Source organism: Pogona vitticeps, chromosome 6 (genome assembly GCF_051106095.1).
Source record: "Pogona vitticeps strain Pit_001003342236 chromosome 6, PviZW2.1, whole genome shotgun sequence".
Lineage (NCBI taxonomy): Eukaryota > Metazoa > Chordata > Lepidosauria > Squamata > Agamidae > Pogona > Pogona vitticeps.
The window spans coordinates 74,486,255-74,508,223 of NC_135788.1; the positions used below are offsets into that span (position 1 = coordinate 74,486,255).

Consider the following 21,969-nt stretch of genomic DNA (forward strand, 5'->3'; position numbering starts at 1 on the left):
ACTGGTATAAGGCAGCATGGTAGCTTTTGTTTACTCCTTAAGTACTGAAAAAGAAGGGAAGAAAAAAAAACATTTATGCCTTGGTCATGGCCTTTTTAAAAAAATGAATTAGTCAGGCTTTTCTAGATGTCTGCATCAGAGCAATGTCCAAAATACGGTGAAATCTTTCAGAGGAAGAAAGCTGTTGGTATTGGTTATTTTAGGGGATGCAGCTGGGAGTGGTGGGGCAGCTGCAGGCCAACTGAGGAAATGTGTATGGAGCCTGAACCAGATGCTCCCGTGTCTTATAATATCTCCTAGTAGGGTAACATGAACACATAAACTACCTGGGTAGGTGTCAGTGAAAAGCTCTTTTGAGTAGGCGCTCTCTGAACTCTTGCCATTGTGAAGTTGCCTGCCTACAAACCAAACTGTTGAGGCCCTATGTGCAGGAAGGGGCCTCACCAGTATTCGTACGTACATTTCTGCTTTCACCTCAATGCCTCTGCATGGTTCACAGTTGACAGTGTGAATCGTCTTGCGTGAAAAGTACTGTGGAACATGAACATCCACTTTGCTATAGTTAATCTATAAGTGGCTGGTTCACTTTTCTGCAGGGCAGTAAGTGGGAGGCATACTTGTATGAGCAGGTTGTAAAGCAAAGTAGTTTGTGGTAAAAAAAAGAGTTCCCTCTTTTCCTAGGTATGGATCTAAGTAAATCATGGAGTTAAGGGGCAACTAAGGCTAGAACTGCCCTTTTGAATTAAAGCATAGAAAATATATTTGCTTTGGGTTAGGTGCAAACAGGCATGACCCTGCTTGTGACACGTGCCCGAGTTGCAGCATTTTTTTCTTTGTTTGAATCTGATGTCACTATCAGATCACACTGTCACTATGGGCATTTCAGGAGCTGAATATAATGTCACCTCACATTATGTGAATGTCATGCCCTGCTCCTGCCTTCCCCGTTGTTTTATTTTCAAAAAAGAATGTTTATGCACATCTTCAGATATGCAATTTTAATTGCAGGTTAAAGAAAAGAAATTGTACATCCACATGTGTGAACAGAGGCATAAAGGGTGGGGGGAATCAAAGTCAAGGGAGGACTGTGGGAAGGTGGGAAGGGGGCCAGCAGACAACTGGCCTGTAACTAGTGTATCTGTAAGTACTGGAGCAGAAACATATAGGACTGAGCATCATTTTGAACTGTAGTAGGGATTGGCATCATGTGCCACTTCAGGAGTCATTGTGGCTTCAATCTGGCTGTCCTGGAGCGTGTGGTTTCAGCCTAAGATAAAGAGACATATTTCATAGCTTGAAGGAGGACTGCATCTAGATGTGTTCTAGGCATATTGTCTAGTTTGACCCTTAGCCAGTTATTCAGCCCCTTCTTTGAGTTATCCACAAAATGGATTTGGAGCTCAACTGTACCAAATGACAGGGAGTCATAAAGAGATGGTTCAGATTTATTAAATTTGTACAAGTTGCTGCCTAGTCCTTTTGTGTCTGTTGTTGAACAAAGCACATAAAACATCTTATTGAGGTTGGTAGACAGTGAGGCTTATTCAGAGATTCCTTACAACAAGCTCTTGGGTCAGGCCTAAAATATTTGTTCTTCCTTTTCCACTATTTTAAAGTGGGTCATAGGAATTGCTTAGCAAAAGACCCCCTCCTACTAAATGCAGATTTTACTTTGATTGAACACAATGCATAATGTCTCGTGGGATCCATCTTCTCCACAATCGACTTCCATCCACTGCTAGCACTAGTGCAGAGTGTCCAATTAACCTTCAACAGGTCCCTGTGCACATTCACATGTTACACTTTTCAACCACCTAACTGAGGCAGCACTTACAATGTTCCTGAGATGGTGAGCTTTAGATGTATCATCCTGGATGCATGAGTTCACTGAGGTTTTTCATAACCTTTCTGTTCATTTGTGTGTAACAGGCAGTCAAAGTGCCCTTGTGCATAGTCATCTGTGGCAAAAGGACCCCATTGCCTAATCTGAATGGAAAATTTAAAGAGTAGCATTGCCTTCCTTATTTACCTTTTCCCATTCTTGCTCTCCTTTCTTGTTGAGCAATTGCTGTTGTCCGTTCAGTTTTCTCTTTAGAGCAGCTCATTATACCAGCTAGCTACCACCATCTCATTTTGCAATGATTTTTCATACTGGATGTGTGGGAAACATGGGTTCCTCGGATGATTATCAGAGCTTCCTGACGGGTGGTGACAGAGAGATTTCTCTGAAAGACAGCTTATCCTCCATTTCTAATCATCCCTCATGATTCCGTGAGAGTATGAGGTTGTTTCCAAGCATGTGGACTTGACATGACTGTGAAGGAACATGTATGACTGGAGGTTATGCTTTAGAAATTTAGAGAAACAGTGGTTCAGAAGTTTGTTTGCTTGTTTGCTTGCTTGTTTGTTTGTTTGATAGGCTGCCTTTCTCCTGAGAAGGCAACCTAAGCATGGCAGTATCTAAGAAAATGGGACATGTTCCTAGGGTTGAAAAACATAATGCTAAGATATAAGAGGGGTAGGGAAGGATTGTACTGATATCCAGAACTTTTGTACAGGACCTTGTAGTTAAAGTACATTGTAACATGGAAGTCTTGATTCAAAGCAGAGGAGGCATGATTTTTCTGCTGGCTTGGTGGTTGTTTTCCTTCTCAGCTAAGACACTAAGTACAATTCCTGGCCTGAGCTTCCCTTTCTGTCACTTCTCCATAACTCTTTACTTTTCAGTTGGGCTTTCGGCTGCCTGCTGCTTCCTCTTTTTCCTGCATCCCTATATTTCATTATTTGCAGCTTCCTCCTCACCACATAATTTTTTTTTTCAACTGCATGAGGAGGATGTGGAAACTCAGTTACATTATGAGCAGCAAAGTGAGAGATAAGTTGGCTTCCAACATCTCTGGCAGCGGCTGCTACTGAGTAAAATGCTGCATAAAGAAAGAGCATAATCTACTGCAAAAGCTTACTGGGCATGAGTAGGAACTTCAGCAACTAGGGAAGCAGGAAAATGAAGCCTAGCCTTTAATTCTCAGGCCTTGCCAGAAGACTTGAGAGATTCCCATGTCTAGTATCTCTAAGTCAGTGTGCTTGGTTGTTTTCAGCTCGGATAGCTCCATATCATTTCCCCTGCCTTTCCCAGTGCTTAAGTCAGTAGATAGGAGCAGACAGCTGAAAGTGCGTTGAGTTGATCCGCCCATCTCAGCCCAAAGTTCATCCTCCTCTCTGTAGAACATTTCCAGTAACCTGTAGAGCAAGTCAAAGCCTAAGGTGCTTGGACATTACTATTTCCACTGGACAGTTCTACCCATGAAGAGACCCTCCAAGGCAGCTCTTTAGATGCTATTTGAAAGAGCTAGGGCTGTCTTAACCAGGAGACATGTGAGGAAACACCCAGCATGTTATTTCTCCTGGAAACTGGAGTGCTTATCCATGAGAACATTCTGCTGCTTTTTGTTTTCATCTGCAGAAAACAGCTGAAGAACATTCTGGGAAGAGGAGATATAGTGTCTTTCTCTTTTTTTTGCTAGTATAGAAGTCCATTTTGCAAACAATATACCTGCTGCAGTTTTTTAAGTTCTTGTATTCATGCTGGTAGGAAAGATTAGGAAAAGGAGGGAAATGTGGGGAATTGGAGAAAGCAGTCACATGCCCAGAACTGTTGTGTCTGTGGATGGAACCGGAGAGGAACAGTCGATGGAGGTTTCCTGTCAAACCAGACAGGGGGAAGCTGCAATGTGCTGCCTCAGCTATATCGTTCCAGTTCCCTGGAGAACTTAAGGGTTCTTCACCTTTCACCTCAGAACAACTTTTTTTAGCTCCCAGAGTTTCATTGCTCACTCTAGAAATATCTTTCCACACAAATTTAGATTTACTAAAACAAATATTCAGAATTCATATGTTTTATTAGTAGTCAGCTGCTGCCTGCATGATTTCTACAACAAGTGGGAAGGAAGTATAAAATGAAGTAACGCAAAAGAGCAAGGTAGGCCACACATTAGTTATCTGTAGGATGGAATTGTGCAGAGAGCATCATGAAAACAGATTCACCACCACCACAGCTACCTCAGCTTTCTTCTCACATAAGGATGTGATCCAAAGGACTGCAATATAGGGATAGCAACTTCCGCTACACTCCTTTCTTGAGCTGAGTGGAGATGATGGGACTAAGAAGGATGCAGGGATGGGATTGCCACATGATGGTCATCTGGATCCACTGATGTATCTATTCATTGAGACAGGGATACATGGTCTCATCCCATAGGTAGGATGTCATAAGCCAATTGCAGTAGGGTCAATTGAATACATTCTATATTGCAAATTTGGGTTCACTGAATGTACATAAGTCTTAGTAGATGTTTAAGCTTCTTGAAATGATTGCTTTTTTTTAAAAAAAATATATGTTTTGGGGGTCTTATTCGAGTACCTCCTTATGAATCTCTTTGTTTTGTCATCTTATTTTGATTAAACGATGCCAATGGAAAGATGATGTCAATATGACAAACTTAAACTGGTCAGTCCCATAAGCCAGTCATCTCTGAGTGTGGGGTGCAGGAAATATGCATGCATGTCTGTGCACACACGCACATATTTACCATAGTGTGAACTGCTGAAGAATTTCATGCCAAGCCCAGGGTGCAAGCCAACAGGATTTCTTATATCTAGCGCCATTGAAATAAGCTACACGGAAGACTAAAATTGCTCCTGTACAACTCTAATCCATTTTGTGGAGGAGAAAATCTAAATGGATTGTGTTCCTGCTGTTTGTCTACATTGTTTTCGCATAATATTAACTGCTTACTCTGAATTTGTCATTAACACCAGAATTTAGGTGTTGGAAGACTGTGATTATAATTTCAGCTCTTCCAGCCCAATCAAGTAAAAGGCCCTTTTCTATCTTCCAGGTAGTTTGTCTTGTGTGGTTAAGGTTTCCAAACATGTACTGAGAAAGGAACCACCAAGTTCTGGCAGTGGGTGGGGCACGTTTCCCTGGTTGTTCAGCAGGAGATAACTTATCTATGGGAGACGGCTTTGCAGAAATCATTTACTTGGAAGTCTAACTCCCAAGGCAGAAGAGGAATTAAAATGAGAAAGCTGTTTGGTTCTTTAACTTGTAGGGGGGGAAATGGTAGGAAGATTAACCAGAATTTTGTTGTTATCCTTTAAAACAAGCTCCTTGCATACACAGAGTCTCTAGTCTGGAAACTTATCTGCATATCTGCATCACAAACTTAAATAGTCTTTTTCCCCTCTCTTGATATTTCCTGGCAACTGTGGAGAATAAAGCATCAGGCGGATAATTCTTTGTACCACTATGAAACTACTCTTTGTAACAGGTGGGAAATCCCAGTTAAACTGCAATTAAAGTGATCTACGTTTGTATGGTAGATATGCCTCCTTGGGTCCTTTTTAAGGAGAAAGGTGGGATAAATAAATAAATGCATTCTATGTACTGTATTGCTCCTGCACTGGCTGTAAGTGCTGAGTGCTAGTTATGCATGTTTAAATGGGTTTAATAATAACCTTTATTGTCAATGCACAACATGTGTGCAGTCAAATTGAATGAGCCTCCACTGGTACAACCACACAAAGCACAAAACACAGAATACATTCAGACACAGAATACATCTCCAACCTTATAAACAAATCACTTTTACACACACACACACACACACACACACACACACACACACACACACACACACACACACACACACACACACACACACACACACACACACACACACACACAAATATGCATGTATATATTATTCCACCGGTATGTACATATTGCATGTTACACTGGCACTGTAAGTCTGTTATATTAAGTCTAGTCATGGTATTATGTGACATTTAGAAGTCTGACAGCCCATAAGACTTTTCCATAAGACTCTTAGGAAATGGAGTCTGTTGGACCTTCCTGACCACCTGGAACGTGTTACTTTTCCAGGTGAGATCCTGGTTGAGGTGCACTCCCAGAAATTTGAAGAAGGAAACCCTCTCCACACTGCCCCCCCTTGATATAGAGGGGTGGTGGTTCCTATCTCTGTTTCCAGAAGTCCAACACTATCTCCTTAGTCTTGCTGGTATTTAGGTGCCGATTGTTTTCTAAGCACCATGTAGCTAGCTTCAGGATTTCTCTCTTGTACACTGTTTCATCCCCACCTGTGATAAGACCCAGCACAGTGGTATTGTCTGCAAACTTTATTATCATGCTAGATGGGTCTGAAGGTAGGCAGTCATATATGTACAGCGAGTACAGGTAGGGACTAAGCACACAGCCCTGAGGGGAGCCTGGGCTGAGCTTCAGGGAGAAGGATGTAAAGGACCCAGCCCTTATTGTTTGTGGGCAGTCTGTCAGGAAGCCTCTAATCCAGTCTCAGTTGAGGGAAGGAAAATTTAAATCAGTCAGCTACTCAAAGAGGATGCCTGGCAGAATGGTGTTGAAGGCCGAGCTGTAGTCTATGCAAAGCATCCTGACATAGTTCCTAGGTGTCTCCAGGTGTCTCAATGCCGTGTGTAGGACCATCGCTATGGCATCGCCTGCTGACCTGTTTCCTCTGTAGGCGAATTGGTATTCGTCAAAATTTGATGGAAGGCATGACCTGAGGTGTTGGAGAACCAGTTTCTCAAAGCACTTCATCACTACAGATGTCAATGTGATGAGTCTATAATCGTTCAGGCCATTTATGGCCATTTTCTTTGGAACCGGGATGATGGTGGCTATTTTCAAACATGGTAGTACACTGGCTGTTTGCAGGGAGATGTTGAAAATCCTTGTTAGGACCCTTGTTAGTTGGTCAGAGCAGGTTTTTATCACTTTCTCCAGCACTCCATCTGGACTTGTGGCTTTGTTAGGATTCACGGCCTTCAATGCAGCTTTCACCTGATATTCATGCAGAATGAGTGGCTGGAGGTTGGAGGGCTGGCAGGCTGGTGCTACAGGGTCAGGTCTCTTCACCTCATAGCAGGCGAGTGTGCATGCTAAAAGCACATTTCTGTCCTTTAAAACAACATACCTATACCATTATTGTCATGTGACCCCCAAAAGAGTTTTGTTGTTCTTTGTTTTTAAATTAAACACTCTCAAGTAGAGTTTTCAAACTCTGGTGAAAAGATTTCCCACATTAAAACCAAAAACAATTGGGAAGGAAAGAATTCTTGTTAAATTCCTCATTGTGAAATATAGAGGCTGCCTGGAGAGAGACCTAGACAAGGAATTCAAGCCCCATGAGATTCCTTGCCTGCATTCTTACTGAAACCTGAAATTGTGTTCTTGTACAGAGTCTGCATGCACCAAGGATTGCTTTGATACAAAGGGCTTGCTTGTCTACTGTACATTTTCTTCTGTATTTCATCTCTCTGTGTAGGGCACTTGTGTCTTTCATTGAAACAGTGTCTTTTACTGTTTGTTGACTTGTGCTGCTGGACACCTTACAACCTATTGTCCTGTTTGCCTTCTTTATTACAGCTGCATATGGGGCTGAAGGCTTTAGGGATTTTCACGCCATAATCCCCAAATCATTTTCTCGTAAGTATATGGTACATGTGTCACTGGTATATGACCAAGCTTGTCCATCTTGTATGTACTTCTGATTCCTGTCACTCATGTGTTTTTATTTGTTTGTGTTTTCTTGTACTTGTTGTACTTGAATGGGCTTGTATTTATTTCACCTCCTATTGTTCTTTTGGCAACTTGCATATATGTTTAGTGTCACATGTGGGTACATCTGTCCAACAGAAAACTCTCTTGTCTAGTAGTGTTGGCTCATGAGTGTCTGGAAATATTCTCATACAACGAAACCATCAATTATGAACAATCAATGCCTATAGATAGTTAGCAACATGAATTCACAGAACCATGCACAATTATGATTAAGTACTTTTACTTCCCACGGGGATGAATGTAAGAAATGTTTCATTTTCTTCCAGTCCAATATGGAAATGCTTAGCTGTGACTGGATTGTGGCCTAAGTGTCTTCATCTAGGTTTCTTAGCTTAATGCAATCAAAGAACATTTTTTGGTTGCTTGGTTGACAGGTTGTTGATTTTTTTAATTTCTTATTTTGATTTTAGAATAAACAATTAAGAAGAAAATTGGTTCAGCTATGACATGCAGTGTTCCCAGATGCTTGTGCATAGTTGAGACTCTTCTCCACTTTTCTTTTTAACTAGCTTAACCCATTCCCAAGGCAACTGTGTTTAAACTAAGCAGGTCTGTATCTGATCAGCTACTTGGAGATTTTTGTCTCCCATTTTCAGTTTGAAGGAAGAAAGGCAATTACATTTAATAAATGAAATTAAATAAATGCATTCAATGCATTCAAACTACTTCTTAAACAGCAGTAGTGGCTTCCCATACTGCTTCAGTAAATTTGAACCTGAATGTGTGTGTGTGTGATCAGTGCGTATGCGTATGCGAAGGAATTAGTTCCCCACTAAGATTAAGCACGGATTAGTGTGGTTATGTAGATGGTAGCTGTTGTCCTTTTTTAAAAAAAGTGCCTTTTTCCCAAATCAGAGTGATGCTATTTTAAAATTTACTACAGAGTTGGATTAATCTAGGATCAGTAAAGAGCAGTTCTGTACATGCTTCTTCAAAAGAAAGTTTTATAGCATTGAATGGTGTTTATTCTCCCCTACATCCTAGTCTTCATCTGGAAATTAAAGAAGATGGCAAATTAGAGCAATGAGCAAATATTTTTGTTCCCTTCCAAATGGATGTGGTAGACTGAAGTTTAGATTGTTGTGATTTACCCGTACAATTGATTTCACTTGTTGTTTAGTCCTTTAGTCATGTCTGACTCTTCGTGACCCCATGGACCAGAGCACACCAGGTCCCCCTGTCCTCCACTGCCTCCCAGATTTGGGTCAAATTCATGTTGGTAGCTTCAATGACACTGTCCAACCATCTCATCCTCTGTCGTCCCCTTCTCCTCTTGCCCTCACACTTTCCTAACATCAGGGTCTTTTTCCAGGAAGTCTTCTCTTCTCATGAGATGGCCAAAGTATTGGAGCCTCCGCTTCAGGATCTGTCCTTCCAGTGAACACTCAAAATGGATAGGTTTGCTCTCATTGCAATCTAGGGGACTCTCAAGAATCTCCTCCAGCACCACAATTCAAAAGCATCAATTCTTTGGTGGTCCGCTTTCTTTATGGTCCAGATCTCACTTCCATACATCACTACAGGAAAAACCATAGCTTTGACTATTCGGACTTTTGTTGGCAAGGTGATGTCTCTGCTTTTTAAGATGCTGTCGAGGTTTGTCATCACTTTCCTCCCAAGAAGCAGATGTCTTTTAATTTTGTGGCTGCTGGCACCATCTACAGTGATCATGGAGCCCAAGAAAGTAAAATCAATCACTGCCTCCATATCTTCCCCTTCTATTTGCCAGGAGGTGATGGGACCAGTGGCCATGATCTTAGTTTTTTTGATGTTGAGCTTCAGACCATTTTTTGCGCTCTCCTCTTTCACCCTCATTAAGAGGTTCTTTAAGTCCTCACTTTCTGCCCTCAGAGTGGTATCATCTGCATATCTGAAGTTGTTGATATTTCTTCCGGCAATCTTAATTCCGGTTTGGGATTCCTCCAGTCTGGCTTTTCGCATGATGTATTCTGCATATAAATTAAATAACCCAGGGGACAGTATACAGCCTTGTTGTACACCTTTCCCAATTTTGAACCAATCAGTTGTTCCATATCCAGTTCTAACTGTTGCTTCCTGTCCCACATATAGGTTTCTCAGTAGATAGATGAGGTGGTGAGGCACTCCCATATCTTTAAGAACTTGACATCGTTTGATGTGGTCCACACAGTCAAAGGCTTTTTGCATAGTCAATGAAGCAGAAGTAGATGTTTTTTTTTGAACTCTCTGGCTTTCTCCATAATCCAGCGCATGTTAGCAATTTGGTCTCGAATTCCTCTGCCCCTTTGAAATCCATCTTGTACTTCTGGGAGTTCTCAGTCCACATACAGTGGTGCCTTGCATTATGATGTTAATTCGTTCCAGTGAAATCACTGTAGAATGAAAACATCGTAAAGCAAAATTAAAAAGCCCATGGAAACACATTAAAACCTGTTTAATGCTTTCCGATGGGCTTAAAACTCACCGTCCAGCGAAGATCCTCCATACGGCGGCCATTTTCGCTTCCTGTCTTGCAAGGAATCCATCCCTAAACACAGCGGGGAGCCATTTTATTTACCCGGTGGCCATTTTGAAACCACCGATCAGCTGTTGGAAAATCGTTGTTTTGCGAAGAATCAGTTCCCGAAGCAGGGAACCCGATCATCGCAAAGCGAAATTCCCCCATAGGAAACATCGTTTTGCGATCGCATGCGATTTTGTCATTAAACGAAGCTATCGTAATGCGAGGCATCACTGTACTGCTGAAGCCTACCTTGTAGGATTTTGAGCATAACCTTGCTAGTGTGTGAAATGCGTGCAATTGTACGGTAGTTGGAGCATTCTTTGGCACTGCCTTTCTTAGGGATTGGGATGTAGACTGATCTTTTCCAGTCCTCTGGCCACTGCTGAGTTTTCCAAACTTGCTGGCATATTGAGTGTAGCACCTTAACAGTGTTATATTTTAAGATTTTAAATAGTTCAACTGGAATGCCATCACCTCCACTGGCCTTGTTATTAACCATGCTTTCTAAGGCCCACTTGACTTCACTCTCCAGGATGTCTGACTCAAGGTCAGCAACCACACTATCTGGGTTGTCCAAGACATCCAGATCTTTCTGGTATAATTCCTCTGTGTATTCTTGCCACCTCTTCTTGATGTCTTCTGCTTCTGTGAGGTCCCTCGCATTTTTGTCCTTTATCATGTCCATCTTTGCACAAAATGTTCCTTTAATATCTCCAATTTTCCTGAACACATCTCTGATTTTTCCCTTTTCCATTCTTTTCCTCTATTTCTTTGCATTGTTCATTTAAGAAGGTCCTCTTGTCTTTCCTTGCTATTCTTTGGAAGTCTAAATTCAATTTTTTGTAACTTTCCCTATCTCCCTTGCACAACCTACAAACATTATTCAAGCCCACCACAAATATACAACAAATGTTACGGTCAGCAAAGGACAGAAGGGACCCCTTACCACTGCAGGAGTATACCGGATACCTTGCAGTTGTGCATAGATATATATTGGAACCACAAAACGCAGCATTCACACCAGAATCAAAGAACATGAGAGACACTGCAGACTAAAACAACCAGAAAAATCAGCAGTAGCTGAACATGCCCTAAAACAAGCTGGGCATGAAATTCTATTTGAAAATAGTGAAGTACTGGACAACACCAGCAATCTGTATATTAGACTGCACAGGGAAGCCATTGAAATCCATAAACATAAACAGAACTTCAACAGAAAGGAAGAAGGCCTGAAACTACACATGGCCTGGCTTCCAATTCTGAAAAATACAGCCTGCAAAAGGTCAATGAACTCTACCCAGCCACAAGGGCCAGGAGGCCAGGGATCACTGCACAAAAAAAAGACCAGCTAATGACACCCATCAATCACAGTGACAGATAATCTCCCCCCTTATCACAACAAAAACATCCTGATCGCCTTATCTCCTGAAAAAAGACAAAAGCTGTTCCCAGAGCCATAAATACTCAACTATCCAACAAACAGCAACAGAGCATGCACAGAGTTCCTACTCCAATCCTCTGAAGATGCCGGCCACAGAGACTGGTGAAACGTCAGGAAGAACAACCTTCAGAACACGGCCAAAGAGCCCGAAAAACCCACAACAACCATCCCTTGCATTTTGTTTCCCTTCTCTTCTCTGCTATTTGTAAGGCCTCATTGGACAGCCACTTTGCTTTCTTGCATTTCCTATTCTTTGGGATGGTTTTTGTTGTTGCCTCCTGTACAATGCTACGAGTCTCTATCCAAAGTTCTTCAGGCACTCTGTCCACCAAGTCTAGTTCCTTAAATCTGTTCTTCACTTCCACTGTGTATTCATAAGGGTTTTGGTTTAGATTATACAGTGGGGTCTTGACTTGAGAACTTAATCCGTATTGGAAGGCGGTTCTCAAGTCCAAAAGTTTGCAGGTCAAATCTGCATTTCCCATAGGAATGCATTGAGAACCATTTGATCCGTATCTGCTCTTTTCCGTCCATAGAAACTAATGGGAAGCTGCTATTCCGCCTTTGACCACTAGAGGGGGATATTTTGTTTCTTTTTTTCTTAGGTCAAGAAAGGTTCAGGGAAGGCAGGGAAAATACAGTCAAGGCAGTACAGTACCAGGCAGTCTGAAGACTGTCTCCCAATCCACTCTCTAAACGCTGGGAGGAGTGAGGAAGCAGACAGGCACCCTTTTCACTGGCCAACAGTTAACTGAAAGTTCAAATTTTTGCACTTTCCCTGCCTCCCACGTAGGTTTTTTTCAGTTTGTAACTCAAATCTATGTACTGTATGTAAGTCAAGTCAATATTTTCCTATGAGAGTGGTTTGTAAGTCAAAATGTTCTTAACTCGGGCCGTTCTTAAGTCAAGACCCCACTGTACCTGACTAGCCCAGTGATTTTTCCTACTTTCTTCAGTTTAAGCTTGAATTTTGCTATGAGAAGCTGATGTTCAGAGCCACAATCAGCTCCAGGTCTTGTTTTTGCTGACTGTATACAGCTTCTCCATCTTTGGCTGCAGAGAATATAATCAATCTGATTTCGGTATTGCCCATCTGGTGATGTCCATATGTAGAGTCGCCTCTTGTGTTGTTGGAAAAGAGTATATGCTCTAAGCCAGAGCCCACACCCCATCCAAAGTCTGATCAGATATTTAAAAAAGAAAAAAATACAATTTACTTTCATGTTTCAACATATATTTCAAATTTTGATTTTTGTTTCTGTTTTTTAAGTTTCTCTGGCCTTGATAAAATGATATACATCAGGGGTCACAGAACCTATAGGCTTTTTTCCTTCTCAAATTCCTTCTTGTTCCTGAGGGAGAGAGGTAGGATAACAAATGAACCATAAAATGTTTGATTCCTTTTCTATCACGATATGAATAGTGGAATTTCAGGGAGAGTGTGTTTGGGGTCTCTCAAACATGACGAGAAGAACAGAGAGGATATAACTTTATCCACTGTTAAACAGGAGGGGAGGAATTTGTTCTGTAATCGCTATAAGGTCATTCTTATGTCACACGTTTCATCACTCCCCACATCATATTCTTATTTTTAACCTTCACATTGTAATCACAAAAAAGTGCCTGTACCATGTCTGTGTGTGCATACATGCACATTTATGTATAAACCTTGTAGATCTTTTGCAAATAGATTGTATTAAAATATTAGATGTGAAAAAAACATTTTATTTCAGTTTGGAAGCCACAATAGTGTTGTAGAAGGAATAACAACCGACAGCAGAACAGTATGACATAGCTTGTGCCTTGCAAATACAGAATATCAAGTTTTTTTCTGATAATTAAAAAGAAAAAAGGTTCTGAACGTAGAAAGTTAGTTAGCATGTCAGAAAGAAAGGGACTAGCATCGTTTCTTTTGTTCAAAAAGTAAGATCATTCCAATATGTGTTCAATGAGGCCTCGTCTCTGAAGTGCATTTGCCCAACAAGAGTTGAACCACATGCTTCTCCTGACCATGTAGATTGGTTTTGCCTGATGTAGTTATTGTAACTGACTGCAAATCATTTATCCTGTTCATTCTGTGAATTTCCACATCCGTAATGCATGTGCATAAAGATAATAATCACCTATCAGGAGCAGTTATTATATTGTATGTAACAAAATGCTTTACTTCTAGTGTATTCAAATTTGTGAGATAAAACATTTCCATTTATGACTTTTGACTTGTAACACCTTTTCTGTGTGCACAATTAAAGTCTTCACAATTGCTTGTGCACTGAAAAGAGAAAGGGACAGAAGGACCAAAAACCCCAAAACACCATTTTGGAATCAGTCCTCTTATGCCAGATCTCCACAGCCTTTGACACCCCACCTCTTGCTGAATCTTCAGTTATGTGTGGTTCCAATGACATTACGATTTTGTTGTCTGCCCTGAACTACTGAAACAGGCTAGGCTGTATCAAGCTCTTGGCAGGCCACAATTCATGGTAGATGAGCTGTGATGGGTCAGGATGCATATGCTTTTTAAAATCCTGTCACATTACTGAGAAGCTATACTGGCTGTGCATTAAAGAAACCTTAAAGCCTGCCAGGTACCTGCCACCCTCACAGTTTTGCAGCTAATATTAATTTGGGACTTACTAAAAATGGCGTTCCCTAGTCATGCTGGCCACGTGACAACGGAAACTGTCTTCGGACAAGCGCTGGCTCTATGGCTTGAAAAACGGGATGAGCACCGCCCCCTAGAGTCGGACACGACTGGACAAAAAAAAATGTCAGAGGGAACCTTTACTTTTACCTAATAATGATACGAAACTTATAAAGATCCACATGTGAATAAGCTTAAGCTTATTATGGGCTCATGCTTCCTCTCAAGCTCTATTACATTTAGCATTTCTAGTACCGTCAGATATAATTAAACAATGAATTTCACATACAGCCTTCCAAGGCAACAGAGCTCAAGTTCATTGTTACCCAGCAGTTGGGAATCATGTTCAAAACTTCTTATCCTGGCAAGCTCTCTGTATGAGCTAGAATTTCTTAAATACCAAATAATCTATACTCCTGACCATTATAAAACCTCACCATCAGCCCTTCCAGAAGGGAAATACCTGCATATTCTCTCATGCCTGCCCTTACCAATCAGGCATAGTTTAAACATTTGAATATGTGTGTATTGCCCGCAATACAAGGATATTCAGTCACTATATAATAACCCAGTTTTTTTAAAAAAAATTCAAAGCAGCTCTGATAAATTTTATAGTTCCCATCTCCTTTCAGATTCTTCAACAAAGCCTTAAAGGTGGCAAAATTTTGCATGCTGCCATGTTCTGAAGGGAAGCAGTTTAGTTGAATTTTGTCACTGATAAAGTTAACAACATCAGATGTTTAACCTGCAGTATAGTTACAGACCCTTTTCTGTATGTATGTATCTTAGTTTTTTTCTTGAACTGCCAATCACATCCATCTTTCCTATCCTTTTAGTAGCTAATCTATTATTATTATCATAAAACTGGTTGATTGATATCCTTGTAATAATATTGCGTACTTGCACTTGAAAGAATTGCATTGCATGGACAGAAATGTAAGTAAAATAGTCATTTGACACTCAAGTGTACTGTAAATTCTGCTGGAAAATGCTTTCCTATGTGTTTTTTTTTTAAAAAAAATTCGCCACAATGTTTTGGATTGTTTAAAACCACTGAGTGGCATCCTTCTATTGTTTCTTTCAGCCAGTAATATTAAAATAGAGACACAAAGTGATGAAGAGAATGGGCGTGCCTGTGAAATGAATGGGGAAGAATGTGCAGAGGATTTACGAATGCTTGATGCCTCTCGAGAAAAAATGAATGGCTCACACAATGGCAGCAAAGCCATGTCAGGAGTTGGAGGCATTCGACTCCCTAACGGAAAACTAAAGTGTGATGTCTGTGGGATAATTTGCATCGGTCCCAATGTTCTTATGGTTCACAAGAGAAGTCATACTGGTAAGGCCTAGCAGAGTTTTTTTTTCCTTTAGCCATTGAAAAGGCTGGCACATCATAGGTGATATTTTTGTAATTCTTGTGGATACGTGTTCTCTAATGTGTAGAATATCTCAAGTATTTACAGTTTCTTCATCTCACACGAGGAGGGGGGGCTTCCTCTCAAGATTAAAACCTTTTGATTCCATAAAATTATGAGTCAGTCAAGAGAGGGAGAAATGAGAGTAGCTTCCAGCTTCCATACACAGATTTGCTTGTTGAATCAGAAGCATGTGTATGTGTGTGCACACATGCGCACTAACAGGACAAAGATGTTTATTATAATTTCAGCACAATCTGGAAAAAAAGCATTTTTAGAGGTCCCTAGTCACATCAAATATTCCACTCATGGGGTAAACTATAATCCAAAAAAACCAAAATTCAGACTGTGTGTACACTTTCAGTAGGAAGTCATATTGTTTACATATAGATAAGACATAGATACTTTTTAATTATTCTGCCAATGTCATTTTATTAAAAACCTCTGTTTCTTTATCTTCCATGCTATTCTACTTTTCAGTCATATTCCAAAAGCTATATAAAATTAACTTTATTTCATTTGCACAGACTTTGCTGTCAGTGTTTTCATTTCTTCTTCATTGAAAAAGAACAACAGTGATTCTCAATTTTTATTATTTTGAAAATAAATGTCCTTTTGTGAGCTCCATAGTACAGACAGGCAATCCACATTATCCTAATTATTTATAGATGAACTGAAGTGGGATACTTTAGTTAATAAATACTTAGGAAAACCTCTATGGTCCTGCTGAAATCAGTGTTACTCTGATAATAGATTACTAAATATCAAAAATTCTGAACTTTTTATTTTATTCCTCTCTCTTTTTGTTTCCTTTTCATGAAATCAACAGAAATGTTGTCAATTTAGTGAACCAAAAGTAAAGGTAAAGGTAAAGGTTCCCCTTGACAATTTTTGTCCAGTCGTGTTCAACTCTAGGGGGCGGTGTTCATCCCTATCTCCAAGCCATAGAGCCAGCGTTTTTTCCTAAGGCAATCTTCCGTGGTCACATGGCCAGTGCGACTTAGACACGGAACGCTGTTACCTTCCCACCGAAGTGGTCCCTATTTATCTACTTGCATTTTGCATGCTTTCGAACCGCTAGGTTGGCGGGAGCTGGGACAAGAGATGGGAGCTCACTCCGTCGCGTGGATTCGATCTTACGACTGCTTGGTCTTCTGACCCTGCAGCACAGGCTTCTGCGGTTTAGCCCACAACGCCACCACATCCCTTGCACTACACAAAATGAAATGGACATTTTGTATGTAATTGGCAAGTTCGCGTATATCCTTTAACAAGTATTCTTAAATAAAAAGTTCACTTAAATCATAAATATTTCAAACATATGCAGCATGAGTGAATCATACCAGGAATGGTTATGAAAAAAAGTATCCTAAAAAAAGCAGCAGCATTCTGCTAAGACTTGTGGAAACTCTTGATAGTGTCACAGCAAAAGCCATATTAGACTGTCCTAAAGACAAAGAACACATGGGTTATCACAGCCATTATGCATAGTAACATAAGTTTCAGGAGGGTTTGCCAATGATTTTTCTTTGTGCATATTTTTGAAGTATTGTACCTTTATTTTGAGAGATGAAGTATTTTTCTTTTTCTTTTAGAGCAAATTAGCCCCCTTGTGCAAAATGAGGCATGATATGACATTTGCAATGAGGCGATCAGATGAAAGAGAACTTCCCAAAACAGACATATCTTTAAAATATATAGGATGTATAGAAAAGCTAATTGATTGACATTGACATCAAGAGAATAGTTTCTGAAATTGTCAGTTTTTACTACGTAATGAAAAGACTGATATATCGTCAGAAAATTGAAGATACATTGGGAAAATTTGGAAAGAAACTATGTATTCCAGAAATAAACACAAATAAAATGTCACTTTTTAAAAATTCTAATAGCAAGTTGTTTTGTAAAACAATGAAAGGAACTGGATGGGTGATATATGAGCTTAGGAGCAATTACTAAACAATTTTTCAGTACTAGGTGAAAACTTTTTAAATTCTGCATTAAAATAATTTAATAAAAGTAAATAAAATTATTTTTTATATTTTTTCCTGAAAGAATGGCAAAGGAATAGCATTTTTGCTAAATGTGTAAGCAGAAGAATATATGCACTGGTTAATATTCCTGCTAAAATCTAATAATCCCAATGCATTTTAAAAACTTAATATTTATAGTAGATGATAACAGCACACTATAAAGAAAAATCGCAGCTAGATAATTCATCCAGTTATTGTCAGACTTAATAACAAAAACTTTAGGAAAGCCTGGTGTGAAGGGTTTGCCTAATTTCTTGTTCTCTTTCAAAGTATACAGTGGTAACCCGCTTGACGACGATAATGCATTCCAGCAAAATTGCTATACAGCGAAATCGTCATCAAGCAAAAAAACAACAACATTGGAATGCATTGAAAATTGGTCAATATGTTCCAATGGGGGAAATACCTGATCGTCCTGCAAAGATCCTCCATAGGGCGGCCATTTTACAATGCCTGTAAAGCATAGGTCAGCAAAACAGCGGAGAGCCATTTTGCGAACCGCCAATCATCTGTTTTTAGATCATCGTTAAGCGAAAAATGGGTTCCCAAAGCAGGGAACTGATTGTTGTGAAGCAAAAAAAAACAACAACATTGAATCATCATTTTGCGATCGCTATAGCGATAGCAAAAAACTCATTGTTAAGCGATTTTGTTGTCAAGCGGGGTAATCGTCAAGCAGGGCACCACTGTATGCATCTATCTACAGTCATGGCCAAAAATATTGGCACCCTTGCAGTTCTGTCAGAAAATGCAGCCCTTTTCTCAGAAAATTGTTGCAGTTGAAAATGTTTTGGTAATCATATGTTCGTTTCTTTGGTTTGCATTGGAACAACTAAAAAAAAGAGAAGAAAAGTCAAATCTGATACAATCCCACACAGAAACCCAAAAATGCACTGCCCAAAATTATTGGCATCCTTAACTAGATGTTTTGTAGCACCCCCTCTGGAAAATTTAACTGAAATCCATCGCTCCCTGTAATGGTGAATGAGTTTCTTACACCTCTCTACTGGAATTTTAGACCACTATTCTTTTGCAAACTGCTCCAAGGCCTTCAGATTTAAAGGATGCCTTCTCCCAACTGATGTTTTGAGATCTCTCCACAAGTATTCTATGGGATTCAGATCTGGACTCATTCCTGGCCATTTGAGAACTCATCAGCACTTTGTTTGTAACTATTTCTGAGAGCTTTTTCAAGTGTGTTTCGGGTCATTGTCCTGCTGGAAGACCCATGACCTCTGGTGGAGACGCAGCTTTCTGACCCAGGCCATCATGTTGTGCACCAAAATTCATTGGTAATCATCAGATTTCATGATACCGTTCACACAGTCAGGGCATCCAGTGCCAGAAGCAGCAAAGCAACCCCAAAACATCTTTGAACCTCCACCATGTTTAACCGTAGGAACTGTGTTCTTTTCTTTGAATGCCTCATTTCTTTTTCTGTAAATAGTGCCATGATGTCCTTGACCAAAAAGCTCTACTTTTCTCTCATCTGTTCACAGTACATTCTCCCAGAAGGATTGTGGTTTTGTCACATAGGTTTTGGAATACTCCAGTCTTGCTTTTTTATGGCTTTGAGTCAGCAGTGGTGTCCTCCTGAGTCTCCTACCATAGCATCCATCTTCATTCAGATGGTGATAGATAGTGCAAGCTGACACTGTTGTACCCTGTGTCTTCAGATCAGGTTGAATTTGTTGGGAAGTTAATCTGGCTTCTGTATCCACCATTTAAACAACTCTTTGTTGTAATTTTTTGATAATTTTGCTCTTCCGTCCACATCCAGGGAGGTTAGCTACAGTGCCATGGGCTGTAAACCTCTTGATGATATTTCACACAGTGGGCACCTGGAGAGGACTTGTATCCTTGAGATTATTGATGTTTTTCCACAATTTTTTGTCTCAAATTCACAGACAACTCTTTACACTTCATTCTTTTCTCCATGCTCAATGTCATACACAACGCAAAGGTTGAGTCAACTTTTATCCATCTTTACTGGTTGCAAGTGTGATTACTATATTGCCCACACCTTTTAATTGTGACAGGTGTGTCTAAATACAAATTAAAGGAGTATCACATGCTGGTTTGTGTGTGTGTGTGTTTTGTTCCAATGCAAACCAAAAAAAATGAATGTGCAGTTGGAAGGATGAGCGGGGCCATTGCTGCCAGTGGACATGTGAGTGGATGGTCCGGCCCCAGGAGCCAGACCCTTGTTAAGCCCAGGGGGATATTCGTATTCGTATATGAATACCCCCATCTCTACCCCTAACCCATGCCTCCCTCCCTCCCTCTCTCCTTCCTTCCCTCTGCTAGCAAAGACTGGGTGTACCCACTGCTGCCCCTGTACTGAGCCTCACAGGTCAAGCATGCTTCTTCAAGGTGGTGCCTTGATCCTGGCCACTCTTCCTTCTCCATTTCCCTCCATTCCTCTCCTGGCAAAGACCAGGCATTACCCACCCACCCATAGGGCGGGCATACGTCTTTGAGGCAGCACCTTGATCCTAGCCCTTCCTCCACTGGGAAAGGCTGGGTGTACCTGCCACCGCCTCGCACTGAGCCCTGCATTGTGGGCATGCTTCTTTGAGGTGGAGCCTTGGTCCTGGCCACACCCTCTTCTCCATTTTTCATTAGTGGGATTCACATTCACACATGCAATACTGATAAGGAACATTCCGATACATCAATGGAACAAAATAGTACAACTCTCCTGGCAAGAGGGAAATAATCCACAGTTACACTGCTGGCCAGGAAAATGAGACAATAACGGCCATGCATCGTGTGACCAGAAATTTATACAATGATCTAACTGGAGTATAACTAGGGAATATTTGCCTTGTGTGATCAGTGAAAAAAGACATTCCACTAACTGTCAATTTCTTCTTGCCAGCCAATTACAATTCTTTTATGTTGGCTTCTTTGCCTACCTGCCCACCCCTTTCATGACATAAAAAAAATCTGTTGCTAGTTCTAGGTTTTGTGTACTCTTGGCAAAACACACCATATGGTCCACCTCTCTCTTCCCACTGTTCCCCTTGCCCAGTTGCCTGTCCTTTTTTTCCGGACCTAATTTGCTTCTCTCCCCAAAGGGAAAAAGAAAGGCAGAGAAAGGATGCTGCCACAGTTTTTCCTCAGTCTGGCCACAGTTCACATGCAGTGGGGTGGCAAACGTGAGGTGCAGCAGGGCCCTGAGATTCGGCAATTTGTTCTCTTCAAAGGTATCAGTGATGCTGACTCTTGGTGCTAGTGTTCAGTCATGCACACAGTTCACATGGAGACATATTTCCCTCTTTTCATTTATACAACTCATGCCAGTACATTTCACAATCATGCTAGAAAGAGAGACTAGGAATAAGCCCAGCTCTTTCTAAATGAATGGAATGGAAGGAGAGAGTATCTGTAACACACACACACACCCAGTTCTTAGCAGCACTCTGAAAACTGGCAGTAGAAAATCATTCAGTATTGGTGGTACTTTAGTATATGTCTCATGAAGGTATTAGGCTTACAAAACTGGGCCTCTAATTCTTGTAAATCCTGCATATCACATAGACTGTTGTTCTGTTAAATACAAATTTGATAAAGTAATAAAGCTGTAGCATAGCAAGTGCCAAACGCAATGAATGACTGCCCTCAGTTAAAAGACATAAGTATGGTTAATAGACATGTCTGCCAGGTGTAGATATGCAAAATTAGTATAGGATATATTTCATTAAAAGCAAAGTTCTAAAACTAACTGGACTGTCTGATACTTTGTCTCGCTCTTAAAGAACAGAATTCAATTCACACTACTGACTGATGTTCACAGCTAGTCTTCTAAACGTTTTCAAACACGCTGCTGTTACTCTGAGTAATAGCATAATCCAATGATGTGCCTTTTCCCGGAAGTCCCATAGAGCACAGGTGTCCTGCTTTGAAATCAGGTGCTTAACTCATGTCTGGCTTCTGTGCACGTCAGTCAGGAATGCATTGAACAATGAATACTAGTGGACATGGTCCAGCTGCTCCCATCTGAAACAACAGACAAATGAAGGAGGCACCACTGAAATGGCTTCTCACCACTTATGCCTGTCTATTCTTGAGCTATAGAAACATACTTGAAATTGACCTTTTGGGATGACTGAGAAAACTATGAATTCCAAATGTTTTACAAAGTACGTAATTCCCACTTCCAAAACAGTAAGCAAACCAAAACGCACTTGCATTCACAATTGTGCATGCATTAATTTTTTTTTGCAATGCAGTACAAATGCATATAAAAAGGGTCCATGTAGACAAAGTGCAGACAGAAATGCCTATATTC

The 21,969-nt window shown here is 40.5% G+C and overlaps 1 protein-coding gene across 26 annotated transcripts in view; it reads left to right on the top strand.

Moving 5' to 3' along the window:
* IKZF1 (IKAROS family zinc finger 1) overlaps positions 1 to 21,969 on the top strand; it is a 133,574-nt gene that overhangs the window by 43,871 nt on the left and 67,734 nt on the right. For 13 of the 26 annotated variants that reach the window (XM_020806202.3, XM_073003886.2, XM_078377601.1 and 10 more), the window contains exons 4-5: positions 7,466 to 7,525; positions 15,312 to 15,566. The exons of 7 other annotated variants lie outside the window; for them this stretch is intronic. In XM_020806202.3, the coding sequence (XP_020661861.3) occupies positions 7,466 to 7,525; positions 15,312 to 15,566 (315 nt within the window). The remainder of the gene's footprint in view (positions 1 to 7,465; positions 7,526 to 15,311; positions 15,567 to 21,969) is intronic. 6 more of the 26 variants (XM_073003881.2, XM_073003883.2, XM_020806188.3 and 3 more) reach the window with 2 other exon arrangements.